This window comes from Mytilus edulis, chromosome 6 (assembly GCF_963676685.1).
Source record: "Mytilus edulis chromosome 6, xbMytEdul2.2, whole genome shotgun sequence".
Classification (NCBI taxonomy): Eukaryota; Metazoa; Mollusca; class Bivalvia; order Mytilida; family Mytilidae; genus Mytilus; species Mytilus edulis.
The window spans coordinates 38,540,610-38,567,677 of record NC_092349.1 but is presented as its reverse complement, the minus strand read 5'-3'; the positions used below and the strand labels follow the sequence as shown (position 1 = coordinate 38,567,677).

Sequence of the window (27,068 nt, the reverse complement as noted above, 5' to 3'; positions counted from 1 at the left end):
TTCATGCTATGTTTGGTTTCATTGCATTCAGTGGTTCTCTAAAAGAAGTCATTTGTATGAATTTCCCATAGGGTCCTATGTTAAACTAAGTCCCCTGCTGGCGGCCATCTTGGATGATGGATTGGCTACAAGGTAACAACACTTGGTCAACACCTCATAAGGAACATTCATGCCATGTTTGGTTTCATTCCATTCAATGGTTCTCTAAAAGAAGTCATTTGTATGCATTTCCAATAGGGTCCTATGCTAAACTAAGTCCCCTGCTGGCGGCCATCTTGGATGATGGATCTGCTACAAAGTAACAACACTTGGTCAGCACCTCATAAGGAACATTCATTCCATGTTTTGTTTCATTCCATTCAGTGGTTCTCTAAAAGAAGTCATTTGTATGCATTTCCCATAGGATCCTATGTTCAACTAAGTCACCTGCTAGCGGCCATCTTGGATGATGGATCCGCTACAAAGTAACAACACTTGGTCAGCACCTCATAAGAAACAGTCATGCCATGTTTGGTTTCATTCCATTCAGTGGTTCTCTAGAAGAAGTTCAAAATGGAAAAAGTTAACGCAGGCGACGGACGACAGAGGCCAATTGATGAGAAAAACTCACTTGGCCCGGCCACTGGTGAGCTAAAAATAAAATGAAATGAATAAATCTTTTTTCCTTAAGCTTAAATCCTTTTCCTATCAATGACATCTACTAATTCTCATATTATTTTTTTTACCATGTCTTGGTATTCCTATTATTATTGGAAGAATTTTATACACATAAATCGTATACCTAAAACGACAAAGTTATTTTTCATTTACCTGTATATATTATCAAAACCATTTTTTTTCAAAGGGAATTATTTTTGAAGGGTTAACTTATATTTCGCGGTGGTGTCTTGCCATGGGTTTGTTTGGACTTGTTTGTTTGCTTTTTGGCCTTGAATGTTAGTCTCTAATATTTTATTAACTGTGCATTTGCATTCAGGTATCGCAGATCAAATTTATTCGTTCATAGTGTGTTAATTTATGTTTTTTGATTGAATTAAGCCTTCCAATTGATATTTTATCGTGTGTTTTTTTATGTTGTGATGTTATGCTATTGTTTCAGAAAAGGGAGAAGGTTTGGTACCAATAAAACATTTAATCCCGCTGCAAATGTTTGCACCTGTCCTAAGTCAGGAATCTGATGTACAGTCGTTGTCGTTTGTTTATGTAATTTATATGTGTTTCTAGTTTCTCGTTTTTTATATAGATTAGACCGTTGGTTTTCCTGTTTGAATGGTTTTACACTAGTCATTTTGGGGCCCTTTATAGCTTGTTGTGCGGTGTGAGCCAAGGTTCCGTGTTGAAGGCCGTACATTGAACTATAATGGTTTACTTTTATAAATTATTATTTAGATGGAGAGTTGTCGAGTTGGCACGCACACCACATCTTCCTATATCTAATAATATATCATTTTGAATAAAGCTAGAATTGGTGTCTTCAACGTACACATAGTGTAACACATACAGACGATTACTTCTTTTTCCAAAATGTTTTCGTTCTGAAATTTGCTTTAAATAACATTTGAAAAGATTTATAAATAGAATATTCAATAACTTAAATCCAAGAATTCAAATAGAGAATAATATTCAACCACTGACCAAACAACATGAACAACACATTAATTCACAAATGCACGTAGCACATGAGTTAGTTAATAGTTATCAGTGTTCAAAAATGGTGTTGTTCGGTCATGAGATAAATATTTTTCGATATTTGATTTCTTTGATCAGTTAATTTCTTTTCATTACATTGGCATTCAATGGCTTTTTGTGTGAAATTAAAGTAGAAAATGTAAGGAACTATATCTTTTTCTACACATTCTCAATTTCTTTTGATCACACGAAATCGATGTCTTGACAACGCCTATTATTATACCTTACAAATATTTCAAACAATTCTATTGGGTGAAACGTTATCACGTGACATGGAATAATTCAGTTAATTTTCATTCAATTGCAAGGAAGGACAAATAACCCTAAAAATTTACGCCAGTGGTGAATAACCTGGTATTATTCACAGGTGAATAACCTTTTAATTTGTTGATTAGTACTTGAGTTACCTCCCTTTGAATGACCTCACAGACGTAAATAAACAAAATGGCAGCGTTCACGTTACATTGGAAGCCCATCGAGAAATGAGGAAATAAGGCATTGGACATGAATACAACTGAGAGTGCCAGCAGCCTTTGATAGCTCTTATAAATGGTCCTTTTCAGGGCCATCAATATTTTACAAAAAGATTCTACTTTTGTTGTAAATTCGAGAAATTCGAAAACAAATGTATTTTCAAACGTCAGTCTGTGTGTTATGTTAAAAATATAGACTAGTAAGTGTTCGAAATGCCCTTCCACTGTTAGTTCGGTATAATAAAACAATTGTGGCCCCTTAGAATCGATGAATATCCAAAATTGTCAACCCTTAAAAGTTATTTCACTTCGGGCTGTGCCCTCAATGAAATATAACCTTCTCGTGTTGACAATTTTGGATATTCACCTTTTCAACGGGCCATAATTGTATATTGTTGTATGAGGAGTGAAATAACCACTTTTATTTCACATGTAAAATTATCTCTATTTTTATTTCACTGGGTAATCAATGTAATTCATAATTCAACCAACATAATAAACATGATATAATCATTGATAAATATTATCATTGTGTATTTTTTCCAGTTTATGTTAATAACTTGTATCTTTAAATTGTTTTAGGAAAGAAATTTATGAATTTTGGTAGTTTGTGCCACCGGCACTTTATCACATTGTCATGATTGTATTTACATTTAACTCTTTCATGTCTTTACCATTTGGCAAAAATTGCACTTTTTTTGCCGCAGAGGAACGATCAAATTTCAATCAATCATAACTTTCTTATTACTGTTAATAGACTTATCAACTAAGACTTTTTATAGAAAATAGTTTTTCAGTAATATTAATGACAGGTTTTTAAAAAAAAATATCATATTTGATTGCGTGATAATCAGTCCAATGTCACGTGACAACAACAAAAAAACTCAGAAAATTGTAAAATTTCGACACAAAATGTCCTTTTTTTAAGTTTATTTATGGAAATAGTACCAACAGAGCATTCAAATACATTGTTAGGAATAACATCTCAACGAAAAAGAACCCTGCATGGTCTATTTATGTAAGAAACAATTTTTATAGCCAAACATGCTATGTGGGTGATTTGGGTCAAAATTGCTATTTTATAATTATGATTTTAATTCAAAAACAAGTACAAAATGAAGTAACACAAGAAGTAAGAAATGCATTTTATACTATTTGGCCTCTGGAACCACAATATGCATGTTTTTATGGTATGGACAGAAATTCTAAGAAATAGTTGCTGAAAATTACTGACATGTTGACAATGTTCACTGTATTCTTTTTTTCATAGAAATTAATAAAAACCAGATGCTCCGCAGGGCGCAGCTTTATACGACCGCAGAGGTCAAACCCTAAACAGTTGGGGCAAGTATATGAGTATGGACACAACATTCAAGCTTGATACAGCTCTGAATTTGGATTGTGATTAAATAGTTGACACAACATAGGTTTCTGACAAAGAATGAATGTGCATGGTCTAAGAACTTAAACTTAAAAACTTAAAAATTTCAAATTGGACATTTACCTATTATGGTCCAATATCCAAAATCTAAATATACATAGTTAGATTCAGCATATCATAGAACCCCAAGAATTCAATTTTTGATGAAATCAAATAATGTTCAATTTTAGACCTCAATGTGGACCAATTTGATAACCGGGCCCGAATATTAAAAATCTAACTACATGGTTAGATTCAGCATATTCATATATTGAAGAACCCCATACATTCAATTTTTGTTGAAATCAAACAAAGTTTAATATTTTATATTATTTAAGTTGGACCCCGATTTGGACCAATTTGAAAACTGGGCCCATAATCAAAAATCTAAGTACATGTTTAGATTCAGCATATCAAAGAACCCCAAGAATTCAATTTTTGTTAAAATCAAACTAAGTTTAATTTTGGACCCTTTGGACCTTAATGTAGACCAATTTGAAAACAGGACAAACAAGAGGCTGTCACAACGACAGCAAACCGGATTTATTAACATTTATTTGTGTCCTGGCAATATCACAAGAACCATTACTGATGAATGGTGAAAGTGAAAATCGTCAATATCAAATTTGACCTCCATTTTGTCATCAGTATCAACATATTAAAATTTGAAAAGCTTAGATTGAATGGTTCATGAGTAAATGCAACAACATGAATGGAAACGCCATTTTACGATCTTTCAAGAACCATAACTCCTGAACGGTAAAAGTCAAAATCGTCATTATTGAACTTGACCTCTTTTTTGTCATCAGTAACAACATATTAAAATTTCAAAAGCTTTGGTTGAATGGTTCATGAGAAAATGCACGGACACGACGGGAAACACCATTTTTCAATCTTTCAAGAACCATAACTCCTGAACGGTAAAAGTCAAAATGGTCATTATTGAACTTGACCTCCATTTTGTCATCAGTAACAGCATATTAAAATTTCGGAAGCTTTGGTAGAACAGTTCATGCATAAATGCACGGACACAACTGGAAACTCCATTTTTAAATCTTTCAAGAACCATAACTCCTGAACAGTAGAAGTCAAAATCGTCATTATTGAACTTGACCTCCATTCTGTCATCAGTAACAACATATTAAAATTTGGGAAGCTTTGGTAGAACAGTTCATGCGTATGATGCACGTACACGACTGGAAACTCCATTTTTCAATCTTTCAAGAACCATAACTCCTGAACGGTAAAAGTCAAAATCGCCATTATTGAACTTGACCTTCGTATAGTTGTCAGTAATAACATATTAAAATTTTAAAAGCTTTGGTTGAACGGTTCATGAGTTAATGCACGGACAACATTTGATTGCCGCCCGACCGCCCGGCTGCCCGCCGTACATCCCCAAATCAATAACCGACATTTTTGTCACAAAAATCCGGTTAAAAATTGAGAATCTAAATACATGGTTATAATTGGCATATCAAACATGTCAAAGAACCCCAATAATTCATTTTTTGATGAAATCAAACAAAGTTTAATGTTGGACCCTTTTGGCCCCTAATTCCTAAATTGTTGGGACCAAAACTCCCAAAATCAATCCCAACCTTCCTTTTGTGGTCATAAACCTTGTGTTAAAATTTCATAGATTTCTATTTACTTATACTAAAGTTATTGTGCAAAAACCAAGAAAAATGCTTATTTAGGACCTTTTTTTGGCCCCTAATTCCTAAACTATTAGGACCAAAACTCCCAAAATCAATCCCAACCTTCCTTTTGTGGTCATACACCTTATTTTAAAATTTCATAGATTTCTGTTTACTTATACTAAAGTTATTGTGAGAAAACCAAGAAAAATGCTTATTTGGGCCCTTTTTGGTCCCTAATTCCTAAACTGTTGGGACCAAAACTCCCAAAATCAATCCCAACCTTCCTTTTATGGTCATAAACCTTGTGTTGAAATTTCATAGATTTATATTTACTTATACTAAAGTTATAGTGCGAAAACCAAATGTCTTCGGACAACGACGACGAGGATGCCAACGTCATACCAATAACGACCAAAAAATTGAATTGTGGTCGTATAAAAATGACTTAATGAACCTTCATTTTATAAAGCTCAACCCAAAACTGAAATAAAAAAAAACATAAGTGACCGATTTTTGCGGTTTATAGAAACCAAACACAATGTTTTTATAATTTGAGATTTACACAATTCTAAAGTTTTTCTATTAAATTTTAGCTGATTTTTTTTTAAACCAATGATAGCTTAATTGCTTTATTTAACCACAAAGATCAACCCCAAAATACAAAACTGGCATTTTAAAGTGAAGCTGAAACTCACAGGTTTCATTTAAGCCCTTGGTGAAATCTGTTGATAGTCAAATGGCAAAGAACTTAAAGTCATATATAAGAAACCTCAAATTAAAAAAAATTAATGCATATGTTTTTTATAACTCAATGGATAGTTTTCATTATAAAACTTATGTACATAAACTTTTTCTTAAAATTCTTTAATTTGTTCATATTGAGAAGAAGTTTACTTTATTTTCCGTATGCAAAGTGACCTCAGTTTGACCCATCTTGTAAAAATCTGTTGATCGCAATACGAATGGATGTCCTTTACATAAACTATTATCTGATTGTACATGTTAAACATGTGCTCAATATCCATGCTTTTTTTGTTGTTTGTTGACAAACAGGTGACAATCGTTAAACTTCGGCTTCAAAACACGAACTTTAATTACCTGGCATTACATATTTTCACAACAACAATGACCGATTGAAAAAAAATTGACGATTATACGAAATTTATGGGAAATTTTTTTATAAAATCAAGCACAGAAGACTAAGTTAATGATGTCTGTATGAATTGGTTCAAGAATTGGAATAACATTATTTTTCAACGGTCACTCGTTTATTATGACTTTAAGGTTTGAATTCAAATTTTATGCAAAAGAGTGCCTATGACCCTTATTCAGGTCAAAGGAAAGGTAAAGAGTTAATATCAACAAAAATTCACAAACCTTTTGAAGGAAATAACAATGTCCACTGGTGCTGATTTATTCTGTTGATCCTTTGAAGTTCTCTTAGTTTGCCACTACTTCTGTTGAGAGTTTCTTGTAAGCAGTCAGGATGGAACTCTGTGTCAAACTTGAGTCGAACTGCACGTTGTGAGATTTTTAGTATAAGAAGACTTATCTTAATATAATTTGATTCTTCACTAGGTATTTCTGTTGCCATGGTATCAAGTAAATGACTTGTCGATGAATCTGAAAATGATCATAATGAATAGCATGAATAGACTTAAATATTAATATATTCTTCATAAGTTTTATATGTTTTAGACTCTTTAATTACTAGTATACTTTTTTCATACTAAAAGACAAACTTGATATTAAACATTTGTTAAAATTAGAAAAGGAATGGTTAAATTATTCATGAGTGACTTGCAAGTTATTGGGCAGAAAACAACTGGAGGTGGAGCTGACCTTCCAAGGTATTATACATGGTATATCCCTAAATCAATTATTGGATTTCCATTGGTTAAATGAAACTACAGTATTTGATTATCAATTTCTTTTCTTAATTTACTTACTTTTCTCTTTCAATGCATCAACATCTTCTTCAAGAGCATTCAATCTTTTTTTACAATCTTCATCACTTTTCTTTAACCTATCAAGCCTCTCTATATACATGGTACGTGTATTCTCATCCATACAGCATGTTTCCAAATCCATAAACTTGTCTACAAACTCTCCAGTTTGTTTTCCCATGTAGGTCTCTAGTCTGCCAGCAATCTCCTTAAACTGTGTAAAGATCTGAGATAATTCTGTATCTGTGACTTGTGCATTACCTCTGTGGAGAGTTTCATTTCGAAATCTTCTAATTCTTTCAATGTCATCTCCTGGTGTGACTTCTGTTGGACAAGGAGCAGTAGGATGGCTCCATCCTTTTGTTGGCAGTGGTACTAGATTCAAGTTTCTTACTAATGTGTAAATAAGAGGTATATCAAAGTCTGCATACCCCTTTGTCACAACATCATTTATCATTGACCATTCATGAGATGTTAATTTTTTTGACACGTTCTTGTTTGCATTGATAAACTTTTTGACATCACCAGATAATCTATGAGGAGATTCTTTAATTGTAATAAGCTCCTGGAGAATATCTGGAAACAGCTGTTGTGCTGCATGGCCTATTCTTGCATAATTTGTCAGGCATGACACAGGCACTGCTGAGGAAGATGAACTTGTCATTACTGAATTACAAATTTTGATCTGTTAGGTGCATTTTTGTCCATTCATACATCTTTCATGTCTACCATCATTGACCATTGTCTACAAGTATAATACAATTTTTAAAAATCTTTTGAAAATATATCAAAATCATATCAAATAATTCAAAAAGTGTAAATGTACCATATATGACATTGATAGTATAGCCATTTTAGATTACATGATTAAAGAGTGGCAATCAGTCAAAGCTTAGACATAAACAAGTCGTATTTTGTTTTCGACTTACCATGCATGCTTATTATTTCTTATACAGAAGTAAAAAAATGCATTTATCATAAAAATGTGTTTTTATTTTCAGACTTAATTAAGTCCATCTGTCTGTCCAACCATCTGTCCTCAACATGTCGGACATTAACTCAAAAATGTTTTAACCAATTTGCCTGAAATTTGGGGGAATTGTTTATATATTCTTTTGTTTAAAATTGTGGATAAAATTGCTCTTTCAAAATTTTAATTTGGGAGCCTCCATGTTAGAGGGAAATTCCCAGCAAATAGTGACAGTTTGCAGGTTTGCTAGGGAGCATTTTGAGGGGCCATTCTGTCTATTATTTTAACACTCATTGCCTAATACTTAACATGCTTAAATCTCTAATTAAAAAAAAAATTGCAAGTGAACCATTAAATATGTATACGTGTGGCATAATTTGACCTCTTGAAAATTGAGAATTTCAAAGGTTCTATAAAAATTAATTGTATAAATTTTCAAGGAGGCATAAGGGGAGATAATTCAGACCTGTTAAATAAAACCTTACAAGAAAATAAAATTCCTACAAATTAACGTATGCAAGTAATTTATATCAGTTACATCTTGTATGTTTTATCAACACCAACTTAATCATAAGAAGTCATAAATAATCAAGAAACCTGATACAATTTTAAAGATCCAGTCAACGACTTGTAGTTATAAGAATATTTATTTTTTACTGGAAACAAATGACACTTATCACTTATCACGCCACATTCTGTATGTATATGAGCCTGTCCCAAGTTAGGAGTCTGTTATGCAGTGGTTGTCATTTGTTTATATGTGTTACATATAATTTGATTTTTGTTTTCCGCTAATTTTTTGTACATAAATTAGTCTGTTAGTTTTCTTGTCTGAATTGTTTTACATTGTCATTTCAGGGCCTTTTAAAGCTGACTATGTGGTATCGTATGAGCTTTGCTCATTGTTAAACGCCTTAGGGTGACCAATAATTGTTAAATTCTGTGTCATTTGGTTTCTTCTCATCAGAAGCCCATCTACCAAGAGCTTTAAGTAACCTACCAGATACACCTCCATTTGCACCAGTGAAGCACCATTTTTTTCAAAGTTTTCAGACAAAAAGTTGTGCATGAGTGTATTGATGTCTCATAAATTGTACCATATTTTATAAATTGCTGCTCCGAGAACAGCTGGATACGACCGCAGAGGTCCAATCCTGAACAGTTGGGGCAAAAGTGGACACAATATTTGCACTTGATACAGGTCTGATTGTAATTCAATCCCCCCTTTTTTTTTAAATATACATAATTGTAGCTTAAATTGAATTACCATTTAACAAAATTTTAAAAACAGTAACTTTAAAAATAAATTGACAGCTTATCACAACCAATTCAAGACAATACAACATTTTTGTATACATGGTATACATAATTTAAATGCAGTGGAAGGGAGGTAATTCAAAATGTTGTGTTTGAATTATAATCTCCATTACACTGCTTTTAAATTATGTTTTGTACTTAACTAATTGTCCATTAATCAGACCACCCTTACTTTTCCCCTTTTTGCCCCTAATTACTAATCGAGCCATAATACCCCGAACATAATTTTTACCATCCCTTTGTTTTTCCCCCTTTTTGGACCATTATTCCTAAACTGATGGAATTATAACCCCCAAAATCAATCTCAACCTTCCTTTTGTGGTTATAAATCTTGTGTTTAAAGTCATAAGATTAAAACCTCAAATTAAAAAAAATTATGCATATGTTTTTTATAACTACATGGATAATTTTCATTATACAACTTATGTTCATACACTTTTTTCTGATGAAAATTCTTTAATTTGTTCACATTTAGAAGAAGTTTACTTATTTTTGATTGCTTCCTCTTCCAGGAATTTCGCCGACATATTTTCCGTATGCATAGTGACCTGAGCGTAACCCTCCTCGTAAAAATCTGGTGGTTGCAATACGCATGGATCTGTCATTAAAATAAACAATTATCTGATTGTTCAAGTTAAACACGTGCTCAATGACCATGCATTTTGTTATTTGTTTATGAGTATAAGCGGTGACAATCGGTAAACTTCGGCTTCAAAACATGGCATTTAATGAGTATAGCCATATTTGTTAAATCATAACAGACATGCAGAGAGAAAAAAAATTGACGATTAAACAATATATGTGTAAACAAGAGTGCACACACTGAAATGTCTCGCCTTCTTTACTAATCATTGATATTATGTTGATAGACCTGAATATAAAGCTTTATTACAACTGTCACATTCACTCAAGATTAACCAAGAAAACAAAACATTGATCAATGAACCATGAAAATGAGGTCAAGGTCAGATGAACCATGCCAGGCAGACATGTACAGCTAACAATTCTTCAATACAACAAATAAAGTTGACTTATTGCTTATAAATTAAGAAAAACAGACCAAAACACAAACACTTAACACTTAGCAATGGACCGTAAAATGAGGTCAAGGTCAAATAAAACCTGCGTAACAGACATATAGATAATAAAATATTTCCATACACCAAATATAGTTGACCTAATGCATAAAGTATTAGAAAAATAGACCAAAACTCAAAAACTTAACTTTGACCACTGAACCATGAAAATGAGGTCAAGGGTCAGATGACACCTGTCAGCTAGACATGAGCACCTTACAATCATTTCATACACCAAATATAGTAGACCTATTGCATATAGTATAAGAAAAACAGACCAAAACACAAAAACTTAACTATAACCACTGAACCATGAAAATGAGGTCAAGGTCATATGACACCTGCCAGTTGGACATGTACACCTTACAGTCCATCCATACACCAAATATACTAGACCTATTGCTTATAGTATCTGAGATATGGACTTGACCACAAAAACTTAACCTTGTTCACTGATCCACAAAATGAGGTCGAGGTCAAGTGAAAACTGTCTGACGGGCATGAGGACCTTGCAAGGTACGCACATACTAAATATAGTTATCCAATTACTAATAATAAGAGAGAATTTAACATTACAAAAATTCTGAACATTTTTTTCAAGTAGTCACTGAACCATGAAAATGAGGTCAAGGACATTGGACATGTGACTGACGGAAAGTTCGTAACATGAGGCATCTATATACAAAGTATGAAGCATCCAGGTCTTCTACATTCTAAATTATAAAGCTTTTAAGAAGTTAGCTAACGCCGCTGCTGCCGCCGCCGCCGCCGCCGCCGGATCACTATCCCTATGTCGAGCTTTCTGCATCAAAAGTTGCAGGCTCGACAAAAATGAGAAATTTGTGCACAAAGGACTTAGTTTATGATATATACATGCATTGGTTCAAGAATTGGATAAACATTTTTTTTCACCACTCACTCATTTCATATGACTTTAAATTTCATAGATTTCTATTTACTTATGGACGACACGGACAACGAAACCGACATCATACCAATATACGACTGTAAATTTTTTCCAGGCTTATAAAATGGAAACTTAATTCTTATGTTATTTTTTGGGGGTAAAAGAGGGGGGGGAGTAGAATTAATAAACAAAATGTTTGCCCCTTGTATACGTATACATTTGTATATCTAGCTGCACTGAGCAAAGCAGTTTATTAAACATGTTAAAAGTCACTCACAGGTCCTTTTCACTGAGGTTAGGTTGCAAGGTCACAAGAGAAACCCTGTAATAAAACAAAATTGAGAATGGAAATGGGGAAAATTTAGTGTCAAAGAGACAACAACCCGACCAAATAAAAAACAACAGCAGAGGGTCACCAACAGGTCTTCAATGTAGCGAGAAATTCCCGCACCCCAGAGGCGTCCTTCAGCTGGCCCCTAAACAAATATATACTAGTCCATTGATAATGTACTCCATACTAATTTCCAAATTGTACACAACTAAAATTAAAATAATACAAGACTAACAAAGGCCAGAGGCTCCTGACTTGGGACAGGCGCAAAAATGCAGCAGGGTTAAACATGTTTGTGAGATCTCAACCCTCCCCCTATACCTCTAAACAATGTAAGAATGCAGGTTGGATTTGTGATGTTTGAGCTAAATCTATTGCAAAATTATCAACATGCAAATTATATATAACTACTGGATTTTAGCACAGGATTTTGAGTAGTGATTGGAAAATACTTTTTTTCATTGTCTGTAAATTTAAATATTCATGACAATTTATCTATATGTTCATACCACATTAAATAACTGTATAAAAATAGGATGTGGTATGATTGCCAAAGAGACTCTCCAGCAGACACCAAATGTCTTGTCTGTCTGAATTCTAGATGTTTGTCATAGAAGTTTTGTGTAATTATTAATTTAAGGTCAAATAACTGCATGTATAAATGCTTTAGTCTTTTATCATATACACATATATACCAATTGCTGCAGGGTTTATAAATTCTTTAAGCCAATGTACATAATATAATTATGTTCAAGTTTCAGATATATTCAAATGTTTGTTTTTATATTTTAGTGGTTAAACAATTTAGTGTTGATTGCAAATATTTTAATAGTCTCTGTTTAACATGTTTAATGTGGATTGATTAAAAAAAATTAAGACAAGAAGATGCACGCAAAATCATGGTACAATGGGGCAAGTGTTGAAACAAATAGTTTTTTTAATTTCGCAGGCAGTATATCATGTAAACATGGTATATATAGAGAATATCATATGGCTTTTTCAATATAGCATCCGTATTAACCCGAGACACCAATATAATCCCAAGAGCTCTGCACGAGGGATTATATTGGTTGAGGGTTGATATGGTGTGTGATATTGAAAAAGCCATATCATATATACTTTATTATATACATATATACCTCAAGTAGATGTTTTTATGTAACATGACGTCATACGAATTATAGGTTTGACATGACGTCATACAGATTAGGGATTTGAAAGCCTTTGCAATCAATGACGTGACGTCATATAGATTAAAGGTGTGATAAAGCTTTTGCAACCGTGCTGATATCGATATCATCACGGGTGGCTGATACAGCACGCTTGCCAATGATTGTATTACACATACAATTTATCTGTATTTACTACTAAGTATATAATAAATATAATTATCATATACTTAGACTAAATAACATATAAATTTTACCGTATGATAAAAGCATTTAAAATTGACGTAAATTCCATATTTTTCGAATTGGTGCTTAGCGGGCTGATATGAAAAGTTTATCACATGCTTCGATTGTTATCACATGCTTTTCCGTAACGTTATCACATGGCATTCCGGTAATACTCGGCTAATTCCGGAAAATACACCTCAATGCTACGTTTTCAGTAAAAAACATTACAAAGTAGTGTACAAAACAATTCTTTGAATACTGGAAAGTACAATGTATATTGTTTAAAATAATAAAGAAATCAAAATTAAAAAAACAAAACAAAACAAAACGAACAATTATTTAATAAATGCATTTTTTAAGTTTTTCTGAAACATAATTTAGAAAGTTTCTTTAAAAAGTTGACTTTTCCAAACAATGATCATTATGTATATTGTTGAATTATTTTTTTGTCCATTCGTCCATATTAAAATGGTTTTTTTTCTCTCTCTGTTGAGGCATATGACAGACAGATTTCATATTGAATGTATCAAATTTTTGGCCCGACGGCCGTGAACTTTTTTACTCTTTAAACTTCGGTCAAAGGATCAATATATGAATCTGTTATTTTTACTCTACCATGTCTACTGTTGAAGCATATGATAAAAAGATCATAACATGTCATTTTTCATATCGCATGTATTATCAGCCCTCAGTCAATATCAGAGTGAATTGTTTTACTGATCGAACCCTTCCCCTGAGTAAGAGGGCAGTTTTGTACTAAATACAAAACAATTATATTTTTCTGACATTGACCTTTAACATAATATTGTTTTTTATAATGCAATTCAAGGATGTACTTAAGATGAAGTTTTGGAATTTGTCACATTTTCAGACTTCTTTGGGTTTTTTCCTTACGATTCAAGGTAAAATATTTTGTCCCATATAAACATCCATTTATCTTTTATCATTGTTTAAATTATTATAAGACTTTATAGTTCATAAAAGGTCATTAACCAAAATTTACACAGATTCTAGATTTTTTTCTTTGATTTGAGACCCAAATAGTACCAATGCAAATATAACATGTATATAAGATAGAAGTCCAAAGTGATCCATCATGAAATTGACATGGCACAAACTATAGCTTTCTGTAGCCTAGCTGTATTTAGGAAATAAACGCAACTAGTTGTGGTACAATTTAGATAAAACAGCACACAAATAACTGAAACATATTGTTAAATGAGGGATTTATGAATATGAGAGGGAATGAACTAGAGGGGGTCAACACAGGGTCTAGTCCTTAAGAACCTGACTTTTCTCTCTCTATATATAAGGGTCTAACCGTTTACTAGAGAATTTGGGTACAAAGTGTATAATAAATCATTTAACCAGATGCTCCGCAGGGCGTAGCTTTATACGACCGCAGAGGTTGAACCCTGAACGGTTAGGGCAAGTATGGACACAACATTCAAGCTGGATTCAGCTCTAAATTTGGATTGTGATTAAATAGTTGACACAGCATAGGTTTCTGACACAGAATGAATGTGTTCTAATGAACTTAAAATTTTTGTTTCTCTTAGAGCAATTCACTATGCTGTTGAATATTAATCCTCTCAAAAAAATGTTTGAAGAAATTTTCTTTTTTATTTATGAAATTTCAAATGATAAAAATTGAACCCAATTTTTTTAATCACATCCCCCTTTCCCTTATTCCAAAACTAATCTCAATTAAAATTTCTAATGGAGTTTGCAACAATAACCATGATAACTACTTATTTAAATACATCATAAGATATTAAGATGTAAAAAAACTGCTTGTTATCACTGAATGGTAAAGATTATTTTAATTTATCAGTTGGTAGTAAAGAGTTATATACATTGTATATTGTATATAACAAAGATTTAAGTTGATTCTGGACAAAGAAAGATAACTCCAATTAAAAAAAATCTTGCTATTGCACAATATTTTGCAATTAGATATTTCTTGCTTACTATTCTGGACAAAGAAAGATAACTCTAATTAAATTTTTTTTTGATATTTCACAATATTGTGCAATTAGATATTTCTTGCCATTGCGCAATACTGTGCAATTGAAAAGACTTGCTACTGCACAATACTTAATATAATAATTTTAGATCCTGATTTGGACCAAATTGAAAACTGGGCCCATAATAAACAAGAGGCTGTCACAACGACAGCAAACCGGATTTATTAACATTTATTTGTGTCCTGGCAATATCACAAGAATCATTACTGATGAATGGTGAAAGTGAAAATCGTCAATATCAAATTTGACCTCCATTTTGTCATCAGTATCAACATATTAAAATTTGAAAAGCTTAGATTGAATGGTTCATGAGTAAATGCAACAACCTGAATGGAAACGCCATTTTACGATCTTTCAAGAACCATAACTCCTGAACGGTAAAAGTCAAAATCGTCATTATTGAACTTGACCTCTATTTTGTCATCCGTAACAACATATTAAAATTTCAAAAGCTTTGGTTGAATGGTTCATGAGAAAATGCACAGACACGACGGGAAACACCATTTTTCAATCTTTCAAGAACCATAACTCCTGAACGGTAAAAGTCAAAATCGTCATTATTGAACTTGACCTCCATTTTGTCATCAGTAACAGCATATTAAAATTTCGGAAGCTTTGGTAGAACAGTTCATGCATAAATGCACGGACACGACTGGAAACTCCATTTTTCAATCTTTCAAGAACCATAACTCCTGAACGGTAAAAGTCAAATTTGTCATTATTGAACTTGACCTCCATTCTTTCATAAGTAACAACATATTAAAATTTTGGAAGCTTTGGTAGAACAGTTCATGCGTAAATGCACGGACAACTCCATTTTTCAATCTTTCAAGAACCATAACTCCTGAACGGTAAAAGTCAAAATCGCCATTATTGAACTTGACCTTCGAATAGTTGTCAGTAATAACATATTAAAATTTTAAAAGCTTTGGTTGAACGGTTCATGAGTTAATGCACGGACAACATTTGATTGCCGCCCGCCCGCCCGCCCGCCCGACTGCCCGACCGCCCGCCCGCCGTACATCCCCAAATCAATAACCGACATTTTTGTCACAAAAATCCGGTTAAAAATCTAAGTACATTTTTGGATTGAGCATATCAAAGAACTTCAAGATTTCAATTTTTGTTAAAATCAGACTAAGTTTAATTTTGGACCCTTTGGACTTTAGTGTAGACCAATTTGAAAACAGGACCAAAAATGAAGAATCTACATACACAGTTAGATTTGGTATATCAAAGAACCCCATTTATTCAATTTTTGATGAAATCAAACAAAGTTTAATTTTGGACCCTGATTTGGACCAACTTGAAAACTGGGCCAATAATCAAGAATCTAAGTACATTTTTAGATTCAGCATATCAAAGAACCTAACTGATTCATTTTTTGTCAAAATCAAACTAAGTTTAATTATGGACCCTTTGGACCTTAATGTAGACCCATTTGAAAACGGGACCAAAAGTTAAGAATCTACATACACAGTCATGACAGTTAGATTCAGCATATCAAAGAACCCCAATTATTCAATTTTGATGAAATCAAACAAAAGTTTAATTTTGGACCCTTTTGGCCCCTTATTATGTTGGGACCAAAACTCCCAAAATCAAACCCAACCTTTCTTTTATGGTCATAAACCTTGTGTTTAAATTTCATAGATTTCTATTTACTTATACTAACGTTATGGTGCGAAAACCAAGAAAAATGCTTATTTGGGTCCCTTTTTGGCCCCTAATTCCTAAACTGTTGGGACCTAAACTCCCAAAATCAATACCAACCTTCCTTTTGTAGTCATTAACATTGTGTATAAATTTCATTGATTTCTATTTACTTAAACTAATGTTATTGTGCGAAAACCAAGAATAATGCTTATTTGGGCCCTTTTTTGGCCCCTAATTCCTAAACTGTTGAGACCAAAACTCCCAAAATCAATCCCAACCGTTCTTTTGTGGTCATAAACCTTGTGTCAAAATTTCATAGATTTCTATTAACTTAAACTAAAGTTATAGTGCGAAAACCAAGAAAATGCTTATTTGGGCCCTTTTTGGCCCCTAATTCCTAAAATGTTGGGACCAAAACTCCCAAAATCAATACCAACCTTCCTTTTGTGGTCATAAACCTTGTGTTAAAATTTCATAGATTTCCATTCACTTTTACTAAAGTTAGAGTGCGAAAACTAAAAGTATTCGGACGCCGGACGACGACGACGACGACGACGACGACGCCGACGCCAACGTGATAGCAATATACGACGAAAATTTTTTCAAAATTTGCGGTCGTATAAAAACCAGATGCTCTGCAGGGCGTAGCTTTATATGACCTGATGATTGCAGAGGTCGAACCCTGAAAAGTTGGGGCAAGTATGGAAACAACATTCAAGCTTGATACAGCTCTGAATTTGGATTGTGATTAAATACTTGACATAGCATAGGTTTCTGACACAGAATAAATGTGGTCTAATGAACTTAATTTTTTTTTAAACCTATTATGGTCCAATATCCAAAATCTAAATACGTGGCCATGGATTGATTCAGCAAATCAAAAAATCCCAAGAATTCAATTTTTGATGAAATCAAACATATAGTTTAATTTTGGACCCTTTTGACCTCAATCATGTCAATGTGGACCAATTTGATAACAGGGTCCAAATATCAAGAATCTAAATACATGGTTAGATTAAGCATACCAAAGAACCCCATACATTCAATTTTTGTTGAAATCAAACAAAGTTAAATTTTGCACCCCAATTTTGACCAACTTGAAAACTGGGCCCTGATGATCATGATGATGATGATGATAATCAAAAATCTAAATACATGTTTAGATTCAGCATATCAATGAACCCTAAGAATTCAATTTTTGTTAAAATCAAACTAAGTTTTATTTTGGACCCTTTGGACCATAATGTGACCAACTTGAAAACCAGACCCAAAATTAAAAATCTAAATACGTGGTTAGATTTGGCATATATATATATCAAAGAACCTCAATAATTCAATTTTTGATGAAAACAAAGTTTAGTTTTTGACCCTTTGGACCTCATGTGGACCAATTTAAAAATGGGGACCAGATTCCAAAAAACTTAATAAACAGTTGCTCAGATTTAAGAACTTCAAGAATTTAACCCCATTGAAATTGGTCAAGAAATAAGAAATTTATACAAACTTTTAGAAATAAACTCATCATCTGATCATAGATACCAGGACCAAAATTTTTTATTACGCCAGACGCGCGTTTTGTCTACAAAAGACTCATCAGTGACGTTCGAATCAAAAATGTTTAGAAGGCCAAATTAAGTACAAAGTTGAAGACGGCCTAGTCACAATCAGATGTGCATTTTGTGTTTCACGTGAAGTCAAAAATAGCCATCATTAGGCTAACACTGGAAGCATTTATATAATTACATGCAGCTTTTGGAAGAAATATTAATATTTTTATTAAATAAATTGTGTTTAAAAACTGTCTAATTTTCTTTAATGGTTGCCTTCAAGACATGGTCACCAGTTTCAGATTTTTGGTCAATGACAAAGACAACAAAATATGTTTAGAATTATTGAATATCAAACATTTCAATTGGAAAAAAAATGACAAGAACACAGTTATTTCAAACAACAGTAGCTTTCTTTGATCATTAATCTTATCTGATCAAACTATATATCTAAACCATGCAATCTATAAATAAGAAAACTTCCAAAAAATTCCATTCTTTTGGTGTATAGAACATTAAAATAACTTGATGCATATTCGTACAATAAACAATTAAACTTAGCAATACAATTTATATGTTCTGTCTACGGACAAGACATATTTGTATTGATATTTAATTAAGTGCATTATCAAAACCTAATTTTGACATAGTTGAAATGTGTTCTCTTCAAAAAAAAAAACCATACATTTTATCATTTTTATCTATCAAACGATGCTGAACTTCGAGGAAAATGGAACAAATACATTGTGATAATGTCTACGGACAAGACATTTTATTGATACTTAATTAAATGCTTTAAAAGTTGATTGTGAAAGTTAATATTAAAAGTTACCAATTAAATTTTAAGCTGTGTCTTTTTAATTTTGGAAAATATAAAAATGTATCCATAATTCTTTACATACATTGTACATGTATCTCAATAATTTATTGATTATGCCAACATGAAGACGCATTCTTTTAACTGAAATCCATAAATCTGACTGTTTAAAACAATCAAACTATTATTAAAACTCAATTTTGAAATAGTTGAGTGTGTTCTCTTGAAAAAATAACATAAATTTTACCTATCAAATCAGACTGAACTCGAGGAAATTGGTAACAAATACATTGCAGTAATGTCTACGGACAAGACAATTTCAGTTGAAAAATAATTTGTTAGAATTAATTGTGACTATATCTATGTTGAAAATACTGAGTTTTAATGTGTGCAAATAACTTTCATCACCTATAAATAAGATTTAAGTTCAAAAGCAGACAAATAATTGAATTTAATACTTGTTATGTATAAGTGTCTTGTCCGTAGACACTTCCTCATCTGCTAGTAATACTGAAGTGCAAAAGATAGTCAGAGAGAGAGAAATACTTTTTCTTCATTTGATTTAGTTAATCTTTTAAGGTCTGCAGCAACTGGAATAAACATATTGAAGTAAAATAGGGTATGCTTTTAATGACTGATAATTTGCCACTTTTTAAAATCCACTCCTGTAAAGTAATTTTACAAAAAATTAGAACACTTAAATTACCATTTATTTGATTAAAAATAAGATATTTAAGTTTAAACAACACATAGGAACAATTTAGACCCATAAAGCCAAGCAACATTGATATAAAGCCATGTCTACGGACAAGACATGTGTCCACGGACTAGACATTCTGACATTTTTTTCATATTCTTCCTCTATTATTGCGAACCCTATGATAGTTTTCCATAGATTCACCTGCAAGTTACCTGTCGATTTAAACTTTTGTAAGTTCTATTGTCCCATTTTACAAATACAACAGGTATTGTTCTCTGTATAGTTTATTCACCAGGACCTTTAAATTTCTTCTAGGATAAATATATAACTCATTGATTAATTTACCTGACCAAAAAATTATCTGTTTTTTTATTGAAATATTTCTATAAACTCACATAAACTGTATGCAATATTGTATTTATTCAATATATATCATATTAATATATTTTCAATCTGTTCAATATAAAATCTGATTTTAATAATAAAAAGTTTATTTTAGACACATTTTTTAGTATTTTCCAATGAATTTGCATGTTTTTGTTGTTGTTAATTTATAGACTATGTTTATGAAGACCTTAATTTAAAAATAATAATATTCAAATTTTTATTTATCATGCAAACACACAAAAATATTGAATATTTGATCAGAAATCAACTTTTAATTTTTAAATCATTATTAATATTGAACACATGTACATTAAAAACAAGTTTTTGGTATTGAATAAATTCAACACCACATGCAGTTTTGTGAGTCCTTTCTTAGTATTGGTATAAGTATTTTTTCATCATTGACAGTTCAATTTTTTGTTCATGCAGGTATATTAATCAATAAGTGATATATATATTTCTCCTAGAAGAAATTTGAAGGTCCTGGTGAATAAACAATACAGAGAACAAAACCTGTTGTTTTTGTTAGATGGGACATTATAGAACTGCCAAAAGTTTAAATCGACAGGTAACTTGCAGGTGAATCTATGGAAAACTATCATAGGATTCGCTATAAAAGATGGTAGAAAAAATTTGTGGAGTATCTTCATATCTACAAAAGTGTAGGAACTTAGCAATGCAACATTAAATGTTATTACACTTCCAGTTTACTAGGGAATGCATGTCTACGGACAAGACATTTTTTCACCTTATTTGTATATCCAACTTTGATGGCATTATATCTCTAGCTACGGTACTGCAATATTGATATATGAGGTAGTTTTTGATAACCTATATACTAGAAGAGAAAACAAAACACATAATAGCATAAATTTGATTTATTTTTCTCTTTTTTCACTTTACTGAGCAAGCTAAAAACAAAAGTACAAAATTTCATAACACATGCATGCATAGTATTCCACTTTACCGTATATCATAACTTTGTAACCACTGAAGATTTTTCGTTGCAACAAACAGCAAAAGAAAGATGAATAAATTGTCTATAACAGTTAACCGCCCATTTTCAGCGTGTCTTTGAGTGGGTTTTTTTTCAAAACGGTCACACATATACATGATATTTGATATTCTTTGTGATGCCCTATACCCGCTTCTTCATGCAGTTCAAAGATTTAATACTTATGTTAGTGTATCTTCTTGTCTTTAGAAGCCTATAACATAGACCCAATATGAAATGAACATCTGATTGTGGCTAGGCCGAGAGAATAATTTTGTTTTTAGCCCCTAATTCCTAAACAGTTTGAGCCATAACCCCAAAATCAATCCCAATTAACCTTCTTTTTTTTAAATGGAACATTGTGGTACAATTTTATATTTTAGAAAGATCCATACACTTACACACAATTTAAGTTATTGTCTCGAAACTGGAAAAATACTTATTTTGACCCCTTTTAGGCCCCTTGTTCCTAAACTGTTGGGACCACATTACCCACAAAATCAATCCCAACCTTCCTTTAGTGGTTATAAACCTAATGTTAAAATTTTATTGATTTCTATATCCTTATACTCTGGAAACCATTCATCTTTAGACGACGTTGACGACGACATCAAAGTGATACCAATATACAACCAAAATATTTTCAATTTTCAATTTTTGCAATCATATAAAAAATACCTGGCCCATAAATCCACCATTGTTTATCTGTTTATATATCTTAATTAGCACTCAAAATTTAGAAATGAAATAGTTCAAGATGGCACAAAGATATTTTATATCCATATCTAATATGATCTGGAGATTTGTTAAATCAACATGATCAACATGATCAAGGACATTTTTAGTTATTCAACCAAAAATTATTATAGGATTTATCCCAGCTCTAATTGTCTACAGGGTTGGCAAAGTATTACCTGGGTGGAAACAAGGGGGTTTTCCCGGGCGTTTTCCCGGGCTGGACTGTGTGAATACTCAGGACTTGAAATGTGTAATACTGGGGAATACTGGGTAATATGATTTTCAAGCTTATTTTTACACAAAATAGTAAACATGGTAAAGACTTGTTGTAGTTTAATAGTATTACAACTAAATAAATTTTACACTTTAACTTAGATATTAAACTTTTGAGAGTTTTTCCTGAAGATTGAAAATTAATTTTTTTTCTTTTTCTCCACTAATTTTAAGTACAATTAATAATGTAGGCAGAATATAAGATTTAGACATTTCAGTATATCTTGTTTTCAAATTAAATCTAAGTTGAAAAAAATACATTTTATTGCAGTGATTAAAAGAATCAAAAATTTAAATTGTTATGCAATCATATTGCTAATCATATTTAACACCCTAAGAGGCAGTCTGCACTGTTAGCCACTACTTCGATGCCCCAGACTAGTAAATATTGATTTCGGACTAGAGAAAATTTTCTAAATTTTATATAGTTGATCGATCATATAGGGACAAGTTTTGATAGTTAGTTTCCGGACTAGTAGATGATAAGGTTTTTGGCGCAGACTGCTACAAGAGGAGGGGGCCTTGAACACCTTGGAGAAATCCATTTGTGCCAAAAATGAGTCCTTTTGCACCACAACTTTTTTTCTCTAATGCTACATTTGCGCAACATGTTTTAAAATTACCATGATTACATAATACTTTATATCATTTGCTCCAAAAATAAAATATATGATTGCGCAAATTAATAGGAAAATGACTTTCCTCTTTCTTCATTTTACAATGTTTTAAGTCATTTAATAGATTATACTAATTAAAAAAAAAAAAAAATAAAACACTAAGTACTTAGACTGGAATCTGTAACTTACAGCTGTATAGCACACACAACATCTCTGTGGCCGAGTTCTCCTGCATATTATAATACTTTTGAACAGCAAATATTCCCTTCACTGAAACAACCTCTTTTAACTGCTACTGCATGGGTATATATACTGTATTAACTAATATTCTATTATGTAGTGGTTTGTCAGTCAGGATTACTACTTGTACAAGTAATTTTTATTTACTTGAAGAAGTAATTTATATTAATATACTTTTATAAGTAAATTTGTAGGCTACTTATACAAGTGTATTTTATTTACTTCAGTGTTCTCCCCAGGACCTTTAAGCATCATGGTAATGTGATGGTACAATGTATATTTCTTGAATGTGATGGTACAATGTATTTTTCTTGAATGTGATGCTATCTAAATAAATTTTGTATAGGTTGCATTATGGATGTGATGCTATAATTTTTAGAAACAAGATTTTATTTCAAATTTCCCTGTTTACCAAGATAAGATACTATATGTAATATCTGGGGAGAACACTGTTAACTTGTATATATAGGTAAAAGAAAATGGCCTAGTTATGTCCCTTAGACATTCAGGTTTTTTTACGTGTACAAGTAAAAAAGTCATCCTATCTTCTTTTCTTGAATTCTTAGAACTTCTATGCTCTAACTGAATTTTGAATTGTCTGTCCTTTGCAGATGTTTTTACAAATCATTTAAGTGAAATTTCATGGACAATGATAATCTCATTTGTCTGTTATCTTCAGAACACTCATTTACAAGCTCCCCAGGAGCAATTTTTTAAAGGCCTTATATATAATAAATGCAAATACTAAAGATCTTTGAGCAATCAGTTACTTAGTTGAATTAATGAGATGAAACATTGAACTCTTATTAAAAATTATTAGCTAACCTGGGAAAATTGTTAAAGGCATGATTTTACATCTCATAACTTGAGAATTTTTGTGGGATTGTAAAAAAAAAATACTTATACAAGTAAATTTTTGATAAAATTAAGGGGACTCAGTCTGATTATTCAAACATTATATTAACTTATATAACTATATTTTATTTACTTATTGAGTTATTCAAGTAAATAAAGATTAATTGTACAAGTAGTACCCCCAACTGCTTGTAGCTTCTCTTTTTTGTCAAAAAAACACATGCGTTGAAGGATGGGATGTATTTAACAGTTTATTGTAATTCTTTTGAAATGCCTCTGCTCCATTATTGGTAATCTCAAATTGATTTTTTTTTAAATTCTTTACTGAACACTTTTAATAATAAATGTCCATCTGTTGGTTTGAATAGTCATTCCTTCAGTATAGACGTTAGTGTAACAATAATTTCATGAATGATACTTTTTAATTCAAAAATAAGAATAAATACATGTATATTAATCATTAATTTGTATAATAGATATGTGTACAGGTCATGCAGGTGAAATAGGCGCAAAATGAAATGAGTTTCGAATTGTGGCGCAATTGATACATTTGAAAAACAGAATTTTGGCAAAAATGACACCCCATGAAAAACAGTAATTGATGCAAAACTCCTGCCAATCACCTATAAATGGACATCAAAAGGGTGATTATTGTTAAATAAACAAATCTGTACTTAATCTGAATAGTCAATACCTAGTCCTATAGCTAGCATGTAATACTTATTTGAAAATTATTGATGTACATAAACAATTATTGCTAAAGACTTATTTAAAATTTTTAGTAATGAACAAAAAATATTTATTAAAGTAATTTTCCTTTATCATGTTTATACATGTATAGAAAATTTGTTAATTCTAAATATATTCTATAGTTATATTGATTAAACAAAAATCAAGTTGAATTCTTTGACTTTAATGTACTGCATACATTTGTGATTAATTAATATACTGAATCCCTTTTACATCAGTGAGGCCAGTATTTCATAATTTTGCCCAGTATAGCCCCAGTAAAACCCAGGTTTTCTTAGTATTTCCCACTGGGCTCATAAAATCTGGGTTTTTACCAATCCTGATTGTCTATAAGATAAAAAGGGGTCATAAAATTAACTAATTAAATTATCTGATTGGTCAGTTAGTATATTTAGTTATCAAAGGTACCAAATTACCTGCATATTCATGATATTGTTCAAGTCCATTCTTTGTTTTTGATCCTGGTGGTTTTCTATACTATTCTGTATAAAATCCCCGTAAATAAATAACCTCTTGTTTCGTCAAGTTCACTCTAGATCCTCCTTACAATAATCCGTGCAATTTTTTTTTAAGTTCAACCCCATCATGCTCATGGCAGATTCAGAAAGGGTTGGACCCCCCCCCCCCTGGGCCCTTTCGTGGGAAAATTTTGGTTGATTATATAGGGAATCATTGAAGCATGACTGGAGTGGGCCCCGCTTAGGTCAGTCAGTGAGCCCCCCCCCCCCCCCCCCCCCCCTTAGGAAAAGTTCTGGATCCGCCACTGATTACATATATTGTTTCTAAACATGTATTTATGTTTTGTCTATTATGATTTATTTGTTTGTTAATTGATATGCCTGCATGTATTAAAGGGGGGGGGGGGGGTAGGAGGGTCCTGATCTCGAAATCCCCGGCTTAAAAACAAGAAACCACGAGGTACCAAATTTTTAATAAATCTAAATCCGGACATCCCGAAATTCGAAAAAAAGAATTCCCGAATCCCGAAATGGTCAATCCCGAAATCCAGAGCTTAAAAACACCTGATCCCAGAGTCCTGGGTTAGTTCCCATCCCCCCCCACCATTAAGGACCCTTTGATTAGGAAAAAAACATATTTGATTTGATTATTTGATTTGATTTTATAGTTGGAACACACCCCCCCCCCCCTTTTTCCTGGCTTAGGAACCCCCTTCTTAAAATGGCTGGATCCGCCCCTGCAACCTGAAACCGTTGTTTTAGTATTGTCCTATGGGTCTATGGATATAATATACAACAAAACAACATAGGTCAACATAGGCATAGCAGTGTTTGTAAGTGAATAAAAATAGAAAGTTGGGAGAGTAAAACAATAGTCTAGACTGAATAAAGTTTTTTTCTCCCATGCAAATTGACCCAACAACTAAAGCGCCTTTGAATATTAATTCACTTACAACCATGACGTGCATGACGTGTCCGACTCGTCCTTCCTTCCAGCTGAATTTCTGATCACCGTTTTAAAATAATTTCATGAAATTAACATGACTGATCAAGGTCATTTCGTATCTGCATGTTATCAAATTAAGGTCGAAAACGGGAACAGTAAACTAGCGCATTCTTCGTGAAAGATCGGAAATAAAATATGGAAGGGGGTTACTGCTATCACTGTTATAATACATTTAAAACATGTAATGGTATTTATACTGCAAGCCAACTTATTTCATAAATATATTAACACAGCTGGAACACTTTTTCGACAATTTGGGGTTCATTAAGGGATGAAAATAAGTTTGGATTTAAATTTGTGTTACACTTTAACATGTTTAAATAGCTATCAATGTTTTGATTTATTAAAGTTGCAGTATAAAAACTATCAGGTCAATGTCATAAAATTTATATATAATTTTTTTTGCACGCGTGATTCAACACAGACGCTTGGGTATATATGATCATACCCGAGACTACTATAACGTTATACCGTAGTATTCTCAGATGATACAGATATTTTTTTAATTTTTTTGTTTGTTGATTAACATATTTTATTTTGAACAGATCAACAGGCCAATACAGCAAACCTTGAATCTATACCAGTGCCAATACAGAAACAGCCAGTTAATAACACTATATTATGGAGGTTTTTTTGCGAAAAATACCAGTCAAGGGACTGTAAAATATCCCGAGCCGTAAGGCGATTGAAATTTGGTCCCAAGACTGGTATTTTTGGTAAGTACCCCTCTATGATCCTCTATTTATAACATGAAAGTTCCGTTTAATTACACCGAATAAATTGGGATTGAAACTCTCTGTACAGGTGAAGATAAAAAAAATTACTTAAAAGTTG

At 32.1% G+C, this 27,068-nt stretch overlaps 1 protein-coding gene across 1 annotated transcript in view; it reads right to left on the bottom strand.

Annotated features, from left to right (window-relative positions):
* Window positions 1-26,470, bottom strand: part of LOC139529075 (uncharacterized) — a 45,933-nt gene extending 19,463 nt beyond the window's left edge. The window contains exons 1-3 of the mRNA XM_071325325.1: window positions 26,182-26,470; window positions 7,175-7,916; window positions 6,603-6,848 (exon numbers count right to left, since the gene is read on the bottom strand). Of these exons, the coding sequence (XP_071181426.1) occupies window positions 6,603-6,848; window positions 7,175-7,835 (907 nt within the window). The 5' untranslated portion in view covers window positions 7,836-7,916; window positions 26,182-26,470. The remainder of the gene's footprint in view (window positions 1-6,602; window positions 6,849-7,174; window positions 7,917-26,181) is intronic.
* Between the last annotated feature and the right edge of the window lie 598 nt (window positions 26,471-27,068).